The following is a 19393-nucleotide window of genomic DNA, read 5'->3' as shown; positions in this document are numbered from 1 at the left end:
TTTAAAGATTTTATTTATTTATTTGAGAGAGACACAGTGAGAGAGAAAGCACGAGCCGGCTGGTGGGGGGCAGAAGGAGAGGGAGAAGCAGACTCCCCGCTGAGCAGGGAGCCCAATGCGGGGCTCTATCCCAGGACCCTGAGATCATGATCTGAGCTGAAGGCAGGGACTTAACCGACTGAGCCACCCAGGTGCCCCTGTAAACATATCTTTTAAGGCAAAAGTCCATTATCTTGGGTCAGGATTCACTTTAAACAATATAAAAGCCTATGTAAATGGTATTTAAAGGTATGAGAAAATATTTGTAATATACTTATATAATGACATGTGAAAAGGATAAAATTTTTAAAAATTAAAAAGCAGTTTACAAAACATATACAGTATGATTATATTTATTAAAAAGTATATATACACATATGAGGATTCTTTACTAAAAGAACTCATGGCCATTACAGAAAGTTTGAAAAACAGAAGATAAAAAATAAGAAAGAGCTATATACCCTATAACCCACAGATTACTGCTTAATATTTTGGTGTATGTATTTCCAATTTTTTTCTAGGCATATATACTTCCTCCCAATAAATGTATTATAAAAACCATAGTTTTTAGTCATTAGTCTTGCACTGATTTACATATACATGCTATTCTAAAAAACTAGGAAAAATTGTAAGATTCATGAACAACAGTAGTTCTCAACCTGGGATGCATATTAGAATCGACCTGGGGAACATTTAAAACTCCCAGTGCTGGGACCACCCCCAGAGCAATTAAATCAGAATTTCTGGAGATGGGGAGTCCAGGTGTTGGCATTTTTCAAAGTTCTTCAGGTGATTCCACCGAACAGCCAGGGTTGAGAACTACTACATGACAGAGTTTTTTCCCGCTTTGAACAAATCATGACTGATAGTAGTGCTTTCTTAAAATTTCATGTGCATATATATCCCCTGGGGATCTGTTAAAATATACATTCCAGTTCAGTAGGTCTGGGGTAGGACCTGAGATTCTGCATTTCTAACCAGCTCCCCAGGTGATGCCAAGACTACTGGCGCAGGGACCATACTTTGAACTTCAGGGTTCTGGGAAAGAAAACACTTTTAAAGAATGGAAAGCACAACTTACAAACATTGAAGCCCATATTCTATACCAGACAGGGAATGGTGATCTACAGTAGATGAACAAAGAATTGACATTGGTTGTTAAAAGATGTTTCTAGGAAATAAGATTTTAGAGAACTGAAAGAAAGTTAGGAATAACACATTTTTCAGAGGAAAAACAATCATTGAAGCTTATCTATTTTGTGTGCACAAAGGAGTGCAAGCAAGCAGGGGGAAGAAGAGAGGTGAGCAGTGAGAAAAAAAGATCAAATGTCTATAAAATTCTTATGGAAAAAATAAAACCCTTGGTTGCAGTGCTGGAAAGGGCTAGAGAAACACTATAAGGAGAGCTGCAGAGTTTATTTCTCTGCCAAAAACATGTTTGGGAACCAATACAGCTAATAAACTGAGGCTGGTGTAGATTAATAACCATCTTCCATCAACTCCCTCCTGGGGACCTAAGAAGAGACCCCAAGAGTATTAGGTCTCCCTTGGCAGTGCTTTAGGAAACAACAACAAACAGTGGACTATGTGCCCAAATGTTTCTCTTTGTCTGTAGAAGGAACATTAAGAAGCTTAAACATGGGGTCTCTTTGCAGCTTCTTGGGAATACCCTTCTTCAAATCTCTAAACTTCACTAGAGCTATAAAAAAAAAAAAAGGGAAAAACTTTTTCACCCTAGGATCTTCCCACGGAAATTAGAAATGTTTAGTATATTTTTTAGAATGACAAAGTAAATACTTAATATAAAAATATTCATGTCACTACCATACTGTTATTCTTCCAAAATAATTTCTAAAAACAATAAAATATGAAGACTTTCATTATAAAATTATCTGGAGCAATTTTATGCATCAGCTGGTACACTTTATCAGGCATTCCTTATCAAATGGGCCATTTCTTTTTTTTTTAAAGATTTTATTTATTTATTTGACAGAAAGAGAGAGCGAGCGAGCGCGCACACAAGCAGGGGGAGTGGCAGGCAGTGGGAGAAGCAGGCTCCCAGCTGAGCAGGGAGCCTGACATGGGACTCGATCCTAGGACCCTGGGATCATGACCTGAGCTGAAGTCAGACACTGAACTGACTGAGCCACCCAGGCGCCCCTCAAATGGGCCATTTCTAAGTAAATTTCTGTTTAAATGAACAGAAGAAACTAGAGGGGAAGATTTTACCAAGAAATGGAAAGGATTCTGTTGTCAGATAATACATGTTACGCATCTCTTGAGTGTATGGATCTTTGGCAGAAACATAGGCAATCACAACAGTACCACTGATCTTTACATTTAGCACTTACTATAGAACGACAATGGCGAACATGTACTGAATGCAGATATTAGGCTAAGAGCTTTATCCATATCTAAATTAATCCTCACAATGCTATGACATAGGCGCTGTTATTAGAGTTCTTACATGAATGAGGAATCTGGTTTAGGGATGGCAAGTACCCTGACTGCCTGATTTAATGTTCATGCTCTTAACAGTTATATGACACAGTCAGCTATCATGCATGCCCAGTTTGTACCAGGGAGAGACTATACTCAGGACAGGGGGACAGAAGATGAGTAAGTCATGATCCTTAAGCTCATGGTACAGGACAAGCAGTCCTTCCAGGACAAGAGGCTAGAAAGCCACTTCCAAACACTGCAGAATATAGATGTCTTTGGTGCCATACAATGCCAGCCCAGATTATGCTGTTAGCATGTTCCACAGGTCATAATTCATCTACTTTTGGGGTCCCTGATTCTTGATCTTTTATATATCCTTGATGGGTAAAAGATATATTTACAAAAAGGACACATTGTATGACTAGAGACACTATTTATTTTCTAGCTTTCCAGAAATTATTGAACCACATCAAACTATATAAAATTGATAGAGCCACAACAATGTCCAGGTAACAGAACTAGTAGCAGTTGAGGGTTGGTCTTTTCCACATTCAAATGCTAAGGTGTGTGGCTGGACAATCCAGTCTAGTCAAGATTGGGAAAACAGATCAGTCTAAGACTGAGGTTCTGGTCTCTCTTCTGAGTTTCTACAAAGTCTCCAAAGGCTACGGGAAACCTCACTGCGTTAGTCTAACGATGGCCAAAAAGGTCAATAATTCTTTCTTTCTTTTTTTTTTTAAGTTTTATTAATTTTTTTTTTTTTTTTTTAAAGATTTTATTTATTTATTTGACAGAGAGAGAGACAGCGAGAGCAGGAACGCAAGCAGGGGGAGTGGGAGAGGGAGAAGCAGGCTTCCCGCCGAGCAGGGAGCCCGATGTGGGACTCGATCCCAGGACCCTGGGATCATGACCTGAGCCGAAGGCAGACGCTTAACGACTGAGCCACCCAGGCGCCCAAGTTTTATTAATTTAAGTAATCTCTACACCCAACACAGGGCTCAAACTCACCACCTGGAGATCAAGAGTCACATGCTCTTCTGACTGAGCCAGCCAGGTGCCCAAAGGTCAATAATTCTTAATCAGTGGCTCATTACTAATGCAGACAAAGTCCTAATCTTTTGCATTTCTCAGAGCTAGCTTTAACAGTCTTGTTTAACTTAGTAATTGCTGACAGTGTAAGGCCAGGGAAAAGGTAAACAGTATTTCCGGCCTTATCTGGCAGCTGGCTACATTCACTGCTTAAAGCTAGTCCTCAAAGAAAGAGGCAGGTTAAAATAACTGCTATTTGAGTACCTACATTCAATTTATATACCAAGCACTGTAGAAAGAGCTCATTTTAATTTTTCAATCTTACCTCCTTTAATACTAACACCCACATTAAATAGTGGTGCTCTCAGAAGTTAAATAGCTTTCTCAGCAACCCACAGCTAGTAAATAACATAGCTAGTGTTCAGACAGAGATCTGTCCACACTACGTACTCTTAGAAAGAGTGGCTTCAGGCAACTGCAAGGTCTGGGGTTCTTTGTGAGAACAGGTCTCCAGAGCTAGAAGAGCTGAGGGAACTCATAAGAGGGTGAAAAAGGCAGCCAGATCCCCAAATATGCCATGGAAGTGGTCTTTTTGGCCTTCTAACGATGTTCTCCTGGAGTACGGTTAGCAGAGAATGAGGATGATGTACTGAGTTACTGATGCTGTACCGATCCACAAGGGAAACACAATTTTATCTATGATAAGAAAACTTCCCTATTATAAGTTACATTCAAATACTATTTGAGTTTAAATATTTCAAAATAATGATATTCTTTGATTGCAGCTATGTGTCTGAATATTAAAAAGTAGACCTGCTTTTCTATCTTCTGAATGATACTTGTTTGAAGGGGATTCAAGACCTTACAATTTGCTTTGAAGAACTGAAAATTTGCAGTGTTGTAAGCAATCTAAAATTATGTCCATTGACATAGAAGGCTGATTTGTTTGTTATAAAGTTTTTGATAAAAAGACTTCTTACCCTATTCAGAAGATACCGAAGGAAACAAGAAAATCCCAGGCAGGGGACATTTGGCAGTATGGTCCATATTATGACATGGAGAAATGCTTTGATTTGAAGAGCAGGGGTTATGATTTGAAATCAATCCTAGGCAAACTGTAGATTTGCTCATGAAAGCTAGTTCAGAGACATGGGTTGACTTCTTTCTGCAGACATTGAGTAACTTTTGCATAATCGGCAAAATCAAAACTATCATTTCTCAGAAATCTACACAAATGATTTATTAATATATATCTGGCTCACTACAGAGCCAAAGGAGTGATGTTCAGAGTGAGTGATGAGAAAAAGTCTGTTTTACGGGGGGCGGGGGTAATGTTATTGTAGTACTCTTTCTCCCTTTATCATTTACCCCCAAGCCTCCAAAGAGAGCTGCCACTGTTATTTTTCCCTTTCTCTGGTATAATCACGCTAACCATCTCATTCACTGAAGTTCTACTGTGTATCAGGCACAAGATGTATTGAGGATTCTATAGCTGTGCTGCCAAAAATGTGATCCATTGACCACTGGGGCTGGTTTGTGAATCGTCTGTTGGCAGTTTGTGACAAGGTAAGTGTTTAAAAACTTTAATAGCAATTAAGCAGAGTAATTTGTGGGTTCTAATAAAACTTTTTGGCTTTTATTTTATATGTCATTTTTCTAGTAACTCATATTTATTATTTTTTATTAACTCATTTTATTTTGTGAAAATATTGGTCTGTGAAGGATTAGAAGTAAAAACCTGGATCTTTACCAGTGACAGTTCAAGGAGCACTCTTCTAGATTGAAAGATAAGACCTCTAGTCTTAGTATGGTCTCAGTATAATCCTATGCAAATGTCCAATAAAAAAGTCCTTCCATTTTCAGACATACACATTTCTGAGGGACATATAAAGTTCAAGCTTTGTAAACAGGTTTGGGGCATGCTGATTTAAAAAAAAGAAGGGGTTATGAGTTAATAATAGGTTAAAAGAAGACCAGAGAAGGGTGAGATAGGAAGGTAATGTGAAGCAAGTAGAAAGGACAATTTGATAAAGAACGGCAACTCAAAAGGCAACCTTTAGGGCAGCAGGTATAATCAAGTGCTATAAGCCTGGGGTAATGAAGTCAAGAGGGTAAATTAAGGTTTGTTGGAGGAAGAAAGACATGGGAGTCTAGTCTCTGCCATCCATTCCATTCTTCAGAATCACCTCCTCCTCCAGCCCCTAGATGCACCTTATCTTCCAGCCACGTTTAGTTACTGCATTTCCCAAAGACCATACATTCTTGTGCTTCAGTGGTTAGCACGCGCCGATCTACTCTGCCTAGAATATGCATCCTACTTCAAGGATGCTCCTTAAAGCCACAGTGCTATGTCAACCTCCTCTCTTAATTGTGGTCTCTGATACACCCTGAGGCAAAGCTATCTGATCCCTCCTCAGCGTACCTGTAGACTGGTTTACACTGAAGTACTTATCAGAATGTAAGTCAAACTTGCAAGTCAAATTCCATTGGCACAATATTATTTATCCTTTCTCAGTGCTCTGCACATAACTGACACTCAAATGTGTGTTGAACCACAATGAGTATTAGAGAGTAAGTCAGAGGGGTTGACTAGAATTCTCCCTCTCAGGCTGAGCAACCAGAAAGCAAGGCCCACTGAAGAGTGTCCAGGAGCCAAACATGGAGAAGTGCTCATTGAGGATTCAGAAGGCTGGGGCAAGGGCAACTTAGAACTGGAGCTCGGCAAAAAGAAGCCGCAAACCAACCAACCAAAAATCCCCATTCTCCCTAAGGAGAACAGCTAAGTCAGTCAGCCAAATTGCACGTAAAAAACACATTAGATGGATGCCTGGGTGGCTCAGTCAGTTAAGCGGCTGCCTTCGGCTCAGGTCATGGTCCCGGGGTCCTGGGATCGAGTCCCACATCGGGCTCCTTGCTCAGCAGGGAGCCTGCTTCTCCCTCTGCCTCTGCCTCTCCCCCTGCTTGTGCTCTGTCTCTCTCTGACAAATAAATAAAAAAATCTTTAAAAAAAAACCACAAAAAAACAAAAAACAACAACAAAAAACACATTAAAATTTAAAGGCCCGTTCTATATTAAGTTGAATTCATGACTTGGCAGAGTACCTGTAAATTATATATGGGCATGCGGTTCATTACCTATAGTTTGAGGAATTTCAAGGTAAGTAGAATTTCCAGGCAAAGTGGCTGACTCAGCACATACTGATGTATGCTAATGTCTACCATGGCAGACCAGAGCAATATGAGGCAAAGCTTCAACACCAAGGTCACAGGCATGAAGAAAAACCTCTCTCTTCTCATTCCCCCTGGGCTGGAAGCAGCTGTAATGACTAGCAATAAACAAAGGGAGTCTCTATTTGGCGGTATCCTACGCATTTTCATCATAGGATTGCCTTTCTTTCTTTCCTTTTTTTTTTTAAAGGAATGCCTTTCTTTGCTTTGCTTTCCCAGTTTTGGGTTGTGGCCTTTTCTTTTTCTTCTTCTTGCTCTCTTTTAACACTCTGCCTTTACGATCTCTCCTCTCTCAAACTCTCTCCTCCTTGCTCACTTTCTGAACTCATTTCCTTTTCTTACTCCTACCTTCATTATTTTTTTTAAAATTTTTATTAATTTAAAGTAATCTCTACCCCCAACATGGGGCTTGAACTCACAACCCTGAGATCCAGAGTCATGTGCTCTACTGACTGAGCCAGCCAGGCGCCCCAAAACCTTCATTAATTATTAAATATCACTTCATTCTCCTTCTAGGCTTTTTCTGAACTAGCATTGGTCATACAGAGCATCCTGTATGTATCCTCACATTCGTGAGAACCAATTCTAATTCACGGACGTTTACACATCTTTCTCTACCCAATAACCTCCCAGTGATTTTCCCTGTGGTATTTTTCCTATTTATGGGGGACGAGGTGAGAAAATATAAATGGATCCCTGAGAAACTGAGGTTTCAGTATCCTTGAAACATAATATGCAGCACTGTAATCACTGGTGATATCCCTGTGAAATAATACTCTGGCCCTGGCAAAGGCACTGTGCTTGGAAAGCATACAATCAAAATTCAAACTGGCCTGGGAAACAGTGGAGGCAAGTAATTTAGTAATGAGAAGATCACTGTCTGAAACATAACACACTCTTCTCACTAGCAAAGTCAAATGAAACCTTTTTTTCCCTCACAGGTCCATTACTCTACTGATATGTGCAGTTATGTGTCTGAAACTGGTCAGAAAAATGCTACAGTATTGAGAGGGAAATCAACTTCCTCAAGTTAGAACCTTCTTAAAAAAAGAAAAACAAAGCCGAAGAAGGTTTTGGTTTTCTTTTTTTTAAAACATTTTATTTATTTACTTGACAGATAGAGACATAGCGAGAGAAGGAACACAAGCAGGGGGAGTGAGAGAGGGAGAAGCAGGCTTCCCACCGAGCAGGGAGCCTGATATGGGGCTCGATCCCAGGACCCCGGGATCATGACCTGAGCTGAAGGCAGATGCCTAATGACTGAGCCACCCAGGGACCCCGATTTTGGTTTTCAAGTGGGACATATGTGCCATGTAGAGGGCTTCCTTTGCTATCACTCCAACAGGCACTACTTCCCAGAATTGTGAAAAAAGGCTTCAGATGTCTAAACTGGAGTAAAAAAGAATCACTAAGACTCTGGTTTTATCAATACCCTGAAACATGAAACCTACAAATTTGCAAAAGAGAAAGCAACCCTGAACTTTAAAACAAAGATAAATAATTGAAACAATGCTATAGTAAGCACAATGAATTTGCAGAGCTACTGGTTTTTTTGTCATTGTTTAAAGATTTTATTTATTTGAGAGACAGTGAGTAAGCGAGCGAGTGAGCGCACAAGAAGGGGCAGAGGCAGAAGAAGCAGCAGACTCCCCGCTGAGCAGGAAGCCCAACGTGGGGCTTGATCCTGGAACCCTGGGATCATGACTGTAGCCGAAGGCAGACACCCCAACTGACTGAGCCACCCAGGTGCCCCTGTAGAGCTATGGTTTTTAAAGTGAGTTGGCATATACTATTTCACTCAAATTTCAGAACATCTGTTAAGCAGACAAAGCAAGCATTTTCCTTGTTTTACAGATGTTAAGCAACTTGCACAAAGTTAGATAGCTTAAATAAGTGATTTCCATTCTTCTTTTTTTTTTTAAATTAAGTAATCTCTACGCCCAATATAGGGCTCAAACTCATGACCCCAAGATTAAGAGTTGCACACTCCACTGACTGAGCCAGCCAGACACCCCAGCTGATTTCCATTCTTTAATAAAGATCTACCTGCTTGGGACACCTGGGTGGCTCAGTCAGTTAAGCATCTGCCTTCGGCTCAGGTCACGATCCCAGGGTCCTGGGATTGAGGCCCCCATCAGGCTCTCTGCTCAGCAGGAAGCCTGCTTCTCCCTCTCCCACTTCCCTTACTTGTGTTCCCTCTCTCGCTGTATCTGTCTCTGTCAAACAAATAAATAAAAAATCTTTAAAAAAAAAAAAAGTAAGGTGACTTAATTTCCGTATCTATTATCCATTTTCGAATGCTGGCAGATTATACTTAAATTGTTTCCTCAAGTATCAACTACTCTCAAAAAGATCACCAGTGACCTATAAGGTATCATGGGACTCTCAGTAGTCTCAAATATTCAGTGAATGAATTCAATTTCCAGCAATTCCAAGGACTTGTTTTTGACCTTCATTCCTCCTCATTCTTGATCCCAAATCCCCTCCAAAGCACTCTCTTCCTGCATGTTTCATGTCATTTTCCTTCCTCTGTTACTCTCCAGGATCTTAAAAATTAAGCTGCTCAACACCTACTCATCTCTCAAGATCCTATTCCAATGACAATTCTGAAGTCTTCCACAACACCTCCAGCAGTAGTCAATCTTCCTCTGAGATGCCACAGCACTTTATGCTACTTAGGCACTTACCACAGTGTGTTCTGATTGTTATGGTCCCTTTCTCTCTCCCTTATACAATAAAACTTCTTTGGATAGGAAAACCGGTTTATCATTTTGTAACACGTTAACTATAGCCACAAGAAGACATTCCTGTAGTCAGAACCTTAAGGTTCTGCCTTTATCTCAGGGATAACCTCTCAATCCTTAATTTCCCATTTATAAAGTGAGGATAGTAATATATAGAGTTGTTGTGATAATGTAATAATATATCAAAGTGCTTTGAAAAACTGAAAAAGACTATAGGAATGTCAGATATTAGGCCACCCCCTTTCTTCTTGTGGCTATATTTAAAGTGTTATTTATATTAGAGTTATTTATTTAGTTCTCTAGACTTTATCTAAATTCAGAGACAATAATTGCTCTCCAGGACTCTGAATCAGTGGATCCACAATGCACTAAACAGAATACTTCATCAATACTGAGTATCCAAGAAAAGAGTTGTCTGAAAAACAGAACGGAAATGATGTCTTGTTTTAATTATATCAAATTACAAAAAATGTTTTGCCTATTTTAGGTGTAGCACATATCTGAATAGAATTACTTGCTGAAAACAATCCTTGTTAATTAAGAATGACTGTCACCAAACCAACGAATTGCAGTGTTGGAAAATGATTTGAGTCCTTCTGGAGATTATCTCTCTAACACCTTATCCGATGCACACATAATTTCCCTCCGCAATACTCTTGATGGACAGGAACATCCATCTGCTGCTTAAAATACTTTCTGGAAAATGCTTTTTTTTTTCCTTTCAGGTAACTCTAATTGTTGGAAACTGGGCTAAATAAACTTTGTCCCCTATAACGTCTACCCTTCTCTGAGAGCCACAAAGAACACATTAATAATTCTTTCTCTTTAGAACAGTTTTGTAAACTTTAGAAGAGAACACTCATGTCCCTTGCTTAATTCTTCATCTTCAGGTCAAACCGTCTCATTCTTGGACTATTGTATATATGACATGATTCCAGTGCCTCTCCTCTGGACCAGGTGCACTTAGCCGCGATCCCCTCATTGTAGACCAAACAAGTTGCTCACATGTGGGACTGTTACCTTCTTTATGGATATTGGACTGTAAGAAAATATACTTGTTTTTCCTCTCAGCTTCAAAATTATCATCAGGTCAAAAGCAAAAAAAGAACGGTACTCTTAAAATCTTGAAAATCTGAGTTTTAATTATTCAAGCAATGGTTGGAACCTTTAGATTACTAGTCAAGATGGCCTTTGAACTACCTTCCTATGATGCTAAAGCTCAGGAATAGGGATAGGTCTGTACATTCAGAAGTCAGGTCCTCCTGTACCATGGGGATTTGAGGATGCAGAGTGCTGACAAAGGAGGCCATGAGCCAAAGTGAGGTCAAGCTTAATAGGAACCCAGAGCTGCCAAACCTCAGCACCACTGCTAGCCCTTTATCAAATACAGTGACAATATAGCTAGAATTTTTCATGGGAGTCTTACCATGTTCTGTTCCATTTCTCCAGAAGTTACTATAATGTTTCACTATAAACCATATACAGAATCCTGAAAGAAATTTAGAAGATCTGAAGAAGACTGTATCTATTTATATTCCAAATTCTTTTCTAAAATGTGGAAGCAGGAATGCCCATTTAAAAATCCTAAATCACATGATCAATAGGACATCACTTCATTTAAGCCATTCAGGGTAACAATAACAACTTCTCATCCTGGGAAACACAATACCAGTCACAATCTACATGAAATTTATGACTGGACAATCTGTGATCAACAGTGTTCACCGGCTTTATGAGTGCTGTGTTTTGGTTGCTTCCTCAGAGCTTGAGTTGATAAACAAAACTGTATTTTAGAAAATCATAAACCTCAAACTCATTTTTAACACTTGGCCAAGGCATCTATTAGGGAATACTGGTATTCAATGAAAGTTCAACAGTCCACTATTTTTAATAAGGAAATCTAAATGAATAAAAGATTTAAAGCCAACTATTTTTGACTGGAAGTAAAGTCAAAGGTCAAGGTGCTATGAGAAAGAGGATATGGGGGATCCAGGACCAAACTATGGAGATGGAATGCAAGAACACAAGTGAAAGGTACTTTCAGAAACCTTCTGAGTCAAACTACTTCCTTTTCTGCTAAGCTGTCATAAATTAAAATGTAATTAGTTCCCAGAAAACAAGATAAACACTAGGCATACATCAATGCTTGCTAATTAAATCATTTCTTCAAAGAGGCAAAACAGAAATATTAGTTTCTCAGTAAGAGAAACAGCAAGAGGGCACTGGTTTATCTCAGAAAAAAACTGGCTTTGCAGCAATATTAACACCAGTTAGTTATAATGTTAATAATTTTTAATAAAACAAATAATAATATAGTTAACATTTATTACTTACTACGTGCCAGGCCCTATACTAATTGCTTTATATGCAGTCTCATATAATTCTAACAACACTGTGAGGAAATTATATGGATACTGAGGTTTAGAGTTTGAATGTTCTAAGGTAACAATGGTGGAGGCAGTGTCTTAACCTAGAATCCACTCTTTTTTTTTAAGATATTATTTATTTGAGAGAGAGAGAAGATGAGAGAGCATGAGAGAGGGGAGGGTCAGAGGGAGAAGCAGACTCCCCGCTGAGCAGGGAGCCAGATGCGGGATTCGATCTGGGGACTCCAGGATCATGACCTGAGCCAAAGGAAGTCGCTTAACCAACTGAGCCACCCAGGCACCCTTTTCTTTTTTCTTTTTTTTTTAAAGATTTTATTTATTTGACAGAGAGAGAGCACAAGCAGGGGAAGTGGCAGGCAGAGGCAGAGGGAGAAGCAGGCTCCCCGCTGAGCGGGGAGCCCGATGTGGGGCTCCATCCCAGGACTCTGGGATCATGACCTGAGCCAAAGGCAGTCGCTTAACCAACTAAGCCACCCAGTCGCCCTAGAGTCCACACTCTTAACCACTGAACTACTGCTCTATGCTCTGCTGCAGTTACAGGTAAACTTTCTCCATAAAAGCTACACACACACAGCAAGTGAAGTGTCCCTTTCCTCCAAACAGTTGCCAATACTGAATATTATTGATTGATTGATTATTTATTCATTTATTTATAGTAGACTCCATGCCCCATGTGCGGCTGGAACTCACAACCCCAAGATCAAGAGTCGCATGCTCAGGCGCCTGGGTGGCTCAGTCTGTTAAGCGTCAGCATCTGCCTTCAGCTCAGATCGTGATCCCAGGATACTGGGATCAAGGCCCGTATCCAGCTACCTGCTCAGCAGGGAGTCTGCTCCTCCTTTTCCCTTTGCCCCTCGCCCAGCTTGTACACCCTCTCTCTCAAGAAAGTAAAACCTTAAAAAAAAAAAAAAAAAAAGGGGGTTGCATGCTTTACTGACTGAGCCAGCAGGTGCCCCTACTGTCAACCTTTTAAATTTTTGTCAATTAATTGGGAAAAAAGAGATAGTCTGTTGATTTATTAAAGTTGAACATCTCTTAATTTATTCATTGGCTATTTGTAGTTTTCTTTTGTGAACTCTTTGTTCATATCCTTTGCCCAGTTTGAGTTAAACATTTATTTTTTTTTAAAGATTTTATTTATTTGAGATAGAGTGAGAGTGAGCAAGAACGAGACAGAGCACAAGCAGGGGGCTGGGGCAGAGGGAGAAGGAGGCTCTTCACTGAGCAGGGAGTCAGACACAGGGCTTGATCACAGGACCCTGGGATCATGACCTAAGCCTAAGGCAGACACCTAACTGAATGAGCCACCCAGCCACCCTAAATATTTATTTTATTGATTTGTAGGCAGTTGTTTATTTTTTTTATTTTTAAAAGATTTTACTTATTTATTTCTTTATTTACTTATTTATTTTAGAGAGGGGGAGAGAGAGAGAAAGAGAGAGAGAAAGGCAGAGAGAGGGGAAGAAGATAAAGGCAGAGGGAGAATCTTAAGTAGGCTCCATGCCCAGTGCAGAGCCTGACACGGGGCTTCATCTCATGACCCTGAGATCAAGACCTGAGCCAAAATCAAGAGTCAGATTCCTAACTGACTAAGCCACCTAGGTGCCCCTTAAAGATTTTATTTTTAAGTAATCTCTACACCCAACGTGGGTCTCGAACTCACAATCCCAAGATTAAGAGCCGCATGTTCCACCAACTGAGCCAGTCAGGTGCCCCTGTAGGCAATCATTTATATTGTAGATATTATATTAACTTCTGGATTATAAGTAAATAGGGGCAATTAGCTAATCTTCAAAGAAAAAGTTAAATTACTACTTCATACCTTAGACCAAAGCAAATTCCATATAGAATAAAAATAATAAAATTATAAAACCATAATCTTTCTATGGTAGTCTGTCAATATCTTGATATTAAATTTTTTAAAAATATTTTATTTATTTGAGAGAGAGAGACACAGTGAGAGAGGGAACACAAGCAGGGGGAGTGGGAGAGGGAGAAGCAGGCTTCCCGCGGAGCAGGGAGCCTGATGCGGGGCTCGATCCCAGGACCCTGTGATCATGACCTGAGCCCCAGGCAGACGCTTAACAACTGAGCCACCCAGGCGCCCCTTGATATTAATTTAATAAAGTTATATACAGGTTGGGGCACAAACTATCCTCAGAGTTGAAAATGTGTCTAATTTTTGACTCCTCCAAAACTTATCTACTAATAGCCTATTGTTGACTAGAAGCCTTACTGATAACATAAAGTCAATTAACATGTACTTTATTTGTTATGTGTATTGTGTACCATATTCTTACAATAAAGTAAGTTAGAGGAAAAAATGTTATTAAGAAATCATAAGACAGGGCGCCTGGGTGGCTCAGTCGTTAAGCGTCTGCCTTCGACTCAGGTCATGATCCCAGGGTCCTGGGATCGAGCCCCGCATCGGGCTCCCTGCTCGGCGGGAAGTCTGCTTCTCCCTCTCCCACTCCCCCTGCTTGTGTTCCCTCTCTCGCTGTGTCTCTCTCTGACAAATAAATTAATAAAATCTTAAAAAAAAAAAAAAAGAGTCAACTGTATTTATACTGAGGAAGACCAGTTTGAAGAGGCAGAACAGTGCATTATACAGACTACACTAGAAAACTTGTGTAAGAGGACTGTGACAAATTTATGTCATGAAAAGCAATTAAAAGTAAAAATCTTTGGAAATTATTAACATGGTAAATTTATTATTAAGAGAAAAAAGTAAGTTACAAGATAATGCTTATGATTCAATTTTTATAAAAGCAAATATATTACACTAGCTACATTGGAAGGCTATATTAAAATATCAATAAAGGTCATTTCTGGGTGGCTGGAGTTTGTAATAGAAAAATTAAATACCATTTTAAAACAGCAAAGAAATTAGATTTCTACCACATATCATTTGTGTAAAAACATTCCAGGTGGATTAAAGAGCTAAACATTAAAAAGAGATGAAACCATAGAATATTTAATCTTGGGATAAGAAAGGTTTTGTTTTGTTTGTTTAGTTATAGCAATTAATTTAATCTGTATTGCAAACCTATTAAGTAGATACTATGATTTTTATCTGTTTGAATATTAAAGAAACAGATGGAAAGAGACAGCTGAGTGACTTGCCCCAGGTCAGGAAGGTCTTCTTATGACACAAAAATGCAAGGGTGCCTGGGGGGCTCAGTTGGTTAAGCATCGGACTTTTGATTTCGGTTCAGGTCATGATCTCCAGGTGGAGATCAAGCCCTGAGTTGGGCTCCATATCAGCGGGAGTCTGCTTGAGAGTCTCGCCCTCTCCCTCCGCCATTTTTCTTGATTGTGCCTGCGCTAGTGTGTGTAGTGCATGGTACACACACACTCGCTCTCTCACTCAAATAAATAAATCTTTTTTTTTAAAAGATTTTATTTATTTATTTGACAGAGAGAGACACAGCGAGAGAGGGAACACAAGCAGGGAGAGTGGGAGAGGCAGAAGCAGGCTTCCCGCGGAGCAGGGAGCGCAATGTGGGACTCAATCCCAGGACCCTGGGATCATGACCTGAGCTAAGGGCAGACACTTAACCGACTGAGCCACCCAGGTGCCCCTCAAATAAATAAATCTTTAAGACACAAAATGCAGGGGCGCCTGGGTGGCTCAGTCGGTTAAGTGTCTGCCCTTAGCTCAGGTCACGATCCCAGGGTCCTGGGATCGAGTCCCACATTGCGCTCCCTGCTCAGTGAGGAGCCTGCTTCTCCCTCTCCTCCCAGCTGTGCTCTCTGTCGCTCTCTCTCCCTCAAATAAATAAATAAAATCTTAAAAAAAAGTGCATAAAATGCAGAAGCCACATGTAAAATATTGATGAATTTAAAATGATAATTTAAAATTTGTTCAACAGGAGTGCCTGGGTGGCTCAGTCAATCAAGCATCTGCCTTCAGGGTCCTGAGATCAAGCCCCCAGTTGGGCTCGCTGCTCAGTGGGGAGTCCACTTCTCCCTCTCCCTCTAGCCGCCCCCCGCACCGTTCATGCTGTCTTTCAAATAAATAAACTCTAGAAAATAAACAAAATTTGTTCAGCAAAAAAGGAGATGAGCAATACATTGATGGAAAATATTTGCAACATACAGAACAGGCAAATGATACTAAAATAAAGAACATCTACAAACCAGTAAGAAAAGTAAAAAATTCAATAGTAAAATGGGCAAAAACAAAATCAACAAGGAATTCACGGAAAAGAAACTGCCAAACAGAAAATTTTGCAACTTCTCTAACGATAATAAGAACTATTACCGGGATGCCTGGGTGGCTCAGTCGGTTAAGCATCTGCCCTTGGCTCAGGTCATGATCCCAGGGTCCTGGGATTGAGTCTGCTTCTCCCTTTGCCTGCCCCTCCCCCTGCTTGTGCACTCTCCCTCTCTCTGACAAATAAGTAAAATCTTAAAAAAAAAAAAAAAAAAAAGAGCTACTACATAATGTTTACTAGGCATCAGGTGTTAGTTTCTAAATGCTTCAGCTATCAACTCATTCAATCTTCACAACAACCCTATGAGATAAGTACTATTTTTATCCCCATTTACAGATGAGGAAATTGAGGCAGAGGTTAAAGGAGCTGCTCAGGGCCACACAACCAAGAGTACAGGGCTGGGATTCCAACACAGATAGTATAGCTCTACAGTCCAGAATCGCTCTTAACCACTATGCTCCATTACCTGTCCAGGGATCTCAGTATCCAGGGAAATACAAATTAAAACAAGGTGTCGCTTGTCTAAATTGTCAAAAATATAAAAGGCAGACACAGTCAATGTGGAAATGAGCATTGTCAACATTGTTGGTAGGAGAATATAATGGTGCTTTCTTTTGGTAGAAAAAACTCTTAACAGAACAGATACAATGAAAATTCAGAGAGCAATTTACCCAATAAAAAAGGTGGACAATAGGTAGTTTGCTTTACTAAAACATTGTTTTTTTCCCCGAAGGTAGCAGCAAATTTTAGAACTCCTTTCCCTTTCTCTCTTAATCCTCAGATGTCAATAAGGGCTACCAGAGGATGAGTATCCTCTTGCTCCCATGCTAACTTTTTTATGTGGCTGCTTCCCTTGAGATTTAATCAGCTCAGGTCAAACCTTCTCCAAAAGCCTGTTTCTTAACACACTAACGTCATCACTGAACTGGTTAATTCACCTGCCCTTCTAGTGGGCTGATGTAGGTTCTGCTTTCTACTCGTTTCCACATTTGTCCCTTAGCCTCTTCTTTAACAGCTTCAAGAGCCCAGACCGAGGTAAGAAGTTAAACTTTCCCTTTCGGCTTTGTCTGAAAGCCATTAAAAAGATTCATTCTTGTGTTCAGCAGTATGTTAAATCCAATCAGACAAAAACGTTGCTTCTGAAATCTCTCAATTCTCCTGTTTTACTGTCTACAGCATACATGTTTAGTAACAATGTAAGTTATTAAGGGAAAAATAAATCCATGTCATAGCTTTTCTAACACTTCAGCCATCCTTATTTACTTACAGGTGCCATTATGAAGAGAAACACCAAAAGGCACATGGAGCTATAAAAGAGGCTGTTACTAAACTTCACTACATAAAAGTACTGAAAGTTTATAAGGAATGGCATTATGCCTAGGTGATAATGCCTTCCGTTTTTCCGAAAGCATAACAGGTCAGCTTCCACTTGAAACTTTTCATTTGTACATCCAAAGCGTCCCGTAACTTTTTTGCATTTTGTGTTCTAAAATTTACTACCAACTTGGTCTCTGACGGTGACAAAGCCATTAAAATTTGCAGGGGTGAAATGGGCATTGTGAAAACACATAGGCAGCTCAGAGAAAAGTGCTTCACTAAATCTCCTTTAGGGGAGGAGACCTAAAGTGATGACTACAATTTCACTGAGAGAATAATTTGAGAATGTTCCCTATTGTACGCACAGGATGCAAAAAGAGATTAAGGGTCAGCAGGAAAATCTGAAATTGGAATGTCCAGGATTGCATTTTTTCATCCGCATCCTATGGTTACAGATCGACACTCCATTAAAACACGAGGCTTCCTCACTACTTTAAGGAGGGAAGGTTGCACAAGCGGCACAACAGGCCCGAGGCAATGATCTCTCGCTCCTGCTAAGTCCTACCGTCTCCCCAACGTAATCAAATAATTGCTGGACAGCTCCACCTTGTCTACGCGTTAACCACACAAACGCGAGCGAGCAGATACCTTTGCCAGGAGTCCCAGTGCAACACCAAAACACCTCAAGGCACCTCACGCGCGACTTTAGGGTCCTCACTTCGCTGGACAGAAAAGGCAAAAGCTGAGAAAGAAGCAGCCACCATCCAATGCCTCAAAAGGCCAAGACAGAGTTAAGATGAGGTCGATCCCGGGCTTCTCTTCGCCCACCTTCCTCTGCTCCAGCCCTGGAAGGAGCCACAAGTGAGGCAGAGAAGTTGTGGAAACAAGGCGGGGGTGGGGTGGGATGGGGGAACCCGGGAGAGTTTAGCACAAGCATGTGCATTTGTCCCACGCAAGGTCACTCGCTCCGAGTCACTTTTTCCTGCTCCCCCGGGGGCTTCCCGCCAAACAGGCTGCTGGGCTTCGAGGCCAGCTCACCGCGCCCCCTCGGTCCTTCCCTGCGGGCCGCAGCCCCTTCCCGGCCTCTGGGTACGGGCCGAGGCTCGGACCCAAGCCTGCCTCCCCGATACCCGTTTCCGACGCCCGGCGCTTCTCCCAGCCCAATTTCGTCCCGGGCTCCTCCGCCTCCAGCTCCGGGAGCTCCCGACAACGTCCCCGTCCTCCCTCAGGACGCCCCTTGCCCCGCCTCCAGTGCCCGGTCCCGCCGGGGGCCCGGACGCCGTTCCCTCCGTCCCCTCCCGCCGAGCTCCCGTCCGCTGCCCACCTGGCGCGGCCCCCGCCCCCCGGCCCGTCTCCTCCGCGAGCGGCCGCCTCCCAAGTCCTCCCGGCCCCGCCCCGCTCCCGGGCGGATACAGTTTGAAGCCCCTCAGGATCTCCCTGGCCCGCTCGTCCTTGGCTGACATGATGCGGCGGTTGCCGCTTGCGGCTCTCCCACGCTGGCCCGGCGGAGCTTCGCAGACGGTGCCCAGGAACGGAGGACGGAGCCGCAGCCCGGCCTGGAGACCTCGGGCGAGCAGCTGCCGCGGCCAGACCCGGACCGGCCTCTCCCTCCCCTCAGCTCCCGCTCCTGATCCCTTCTCCTTCCCCCTAGTCTCGGAGCGCCCGCCCCAAAGCCAATGGAAAGCCCGCCTCGCCGATTGGCATCCTGAGCAGCCAATAGAAGCACTTAGCGGCTTCGCCGGGGGGACGACGAGCGTCAGTGGGAAGGGCCCTCCCCGGGAAGTCCCGTAGGACAAATTTTTCTTTAGGTCTTGTTGCCTAGAGTTTGCCCCAGCGGAGGGTTGGCTTCAAATCTGCAGAGGCTCGAGGGGCCCGCTCCCTCCGCAGGGCACACTAGGGCTCTGAGGTGACGGCGGGTTGCACTGTGCGATGTGAGAGGGACTACATTTCCCAGCATTCCAAGGGGGAGTGCCCGGGGGAACCACAGATC

General features: G+C 41.8%; 1 protein-coding gene across 2 annotated transcripts in view; it reads right to left on the bottom strand.

The window, feature by feature from the left end:
- The window catches only part of PDE6D (phosphodiesterase 6D), a 48878-nt gene extending 29824 nt beyond the window's left edge, over positions 1–19054 (bottom strand). The window contains exon 1 of one of the 2 annotated variants that reach the window (XM_032399732.1): positions 18817–19054. In XM_032399732.1, the coding sequence (XP_032255623.1) occupies positions 18817–18866 (50 nt within the window). In that variant the 5' untranslated portion in view covers positions 18867–19054. Of the gene's footprint in view, positions 1–18051; positions 18255–18816 lie in introns of those variants that run through there. The other variant, XM_032399782.1, reaches the window with a different exon arrangement.
- Between the last annotated feature and the right edge of the window lie 339 nt (positions 19055–19393).

The sequence above is a fragment of the Phoca vitulina genome, unplaced genomic scaffold, assembly GCF_004348235.1.
Source record: "Phoca vitulina isolate PV1807 unplaced genomic scaffold, GSC_HSeal_1.0 scaffold1, whole genome shotgun sequence".
Lineage (NCBI taxonomy): Eukaryota > Metazoa > Chordata > Mammalia > Carnivora > Phocidae > Phoca > Phoca vitulina.
This window is presented reverse-complemented; position numbering and strand designations above follow the sequence as displayed.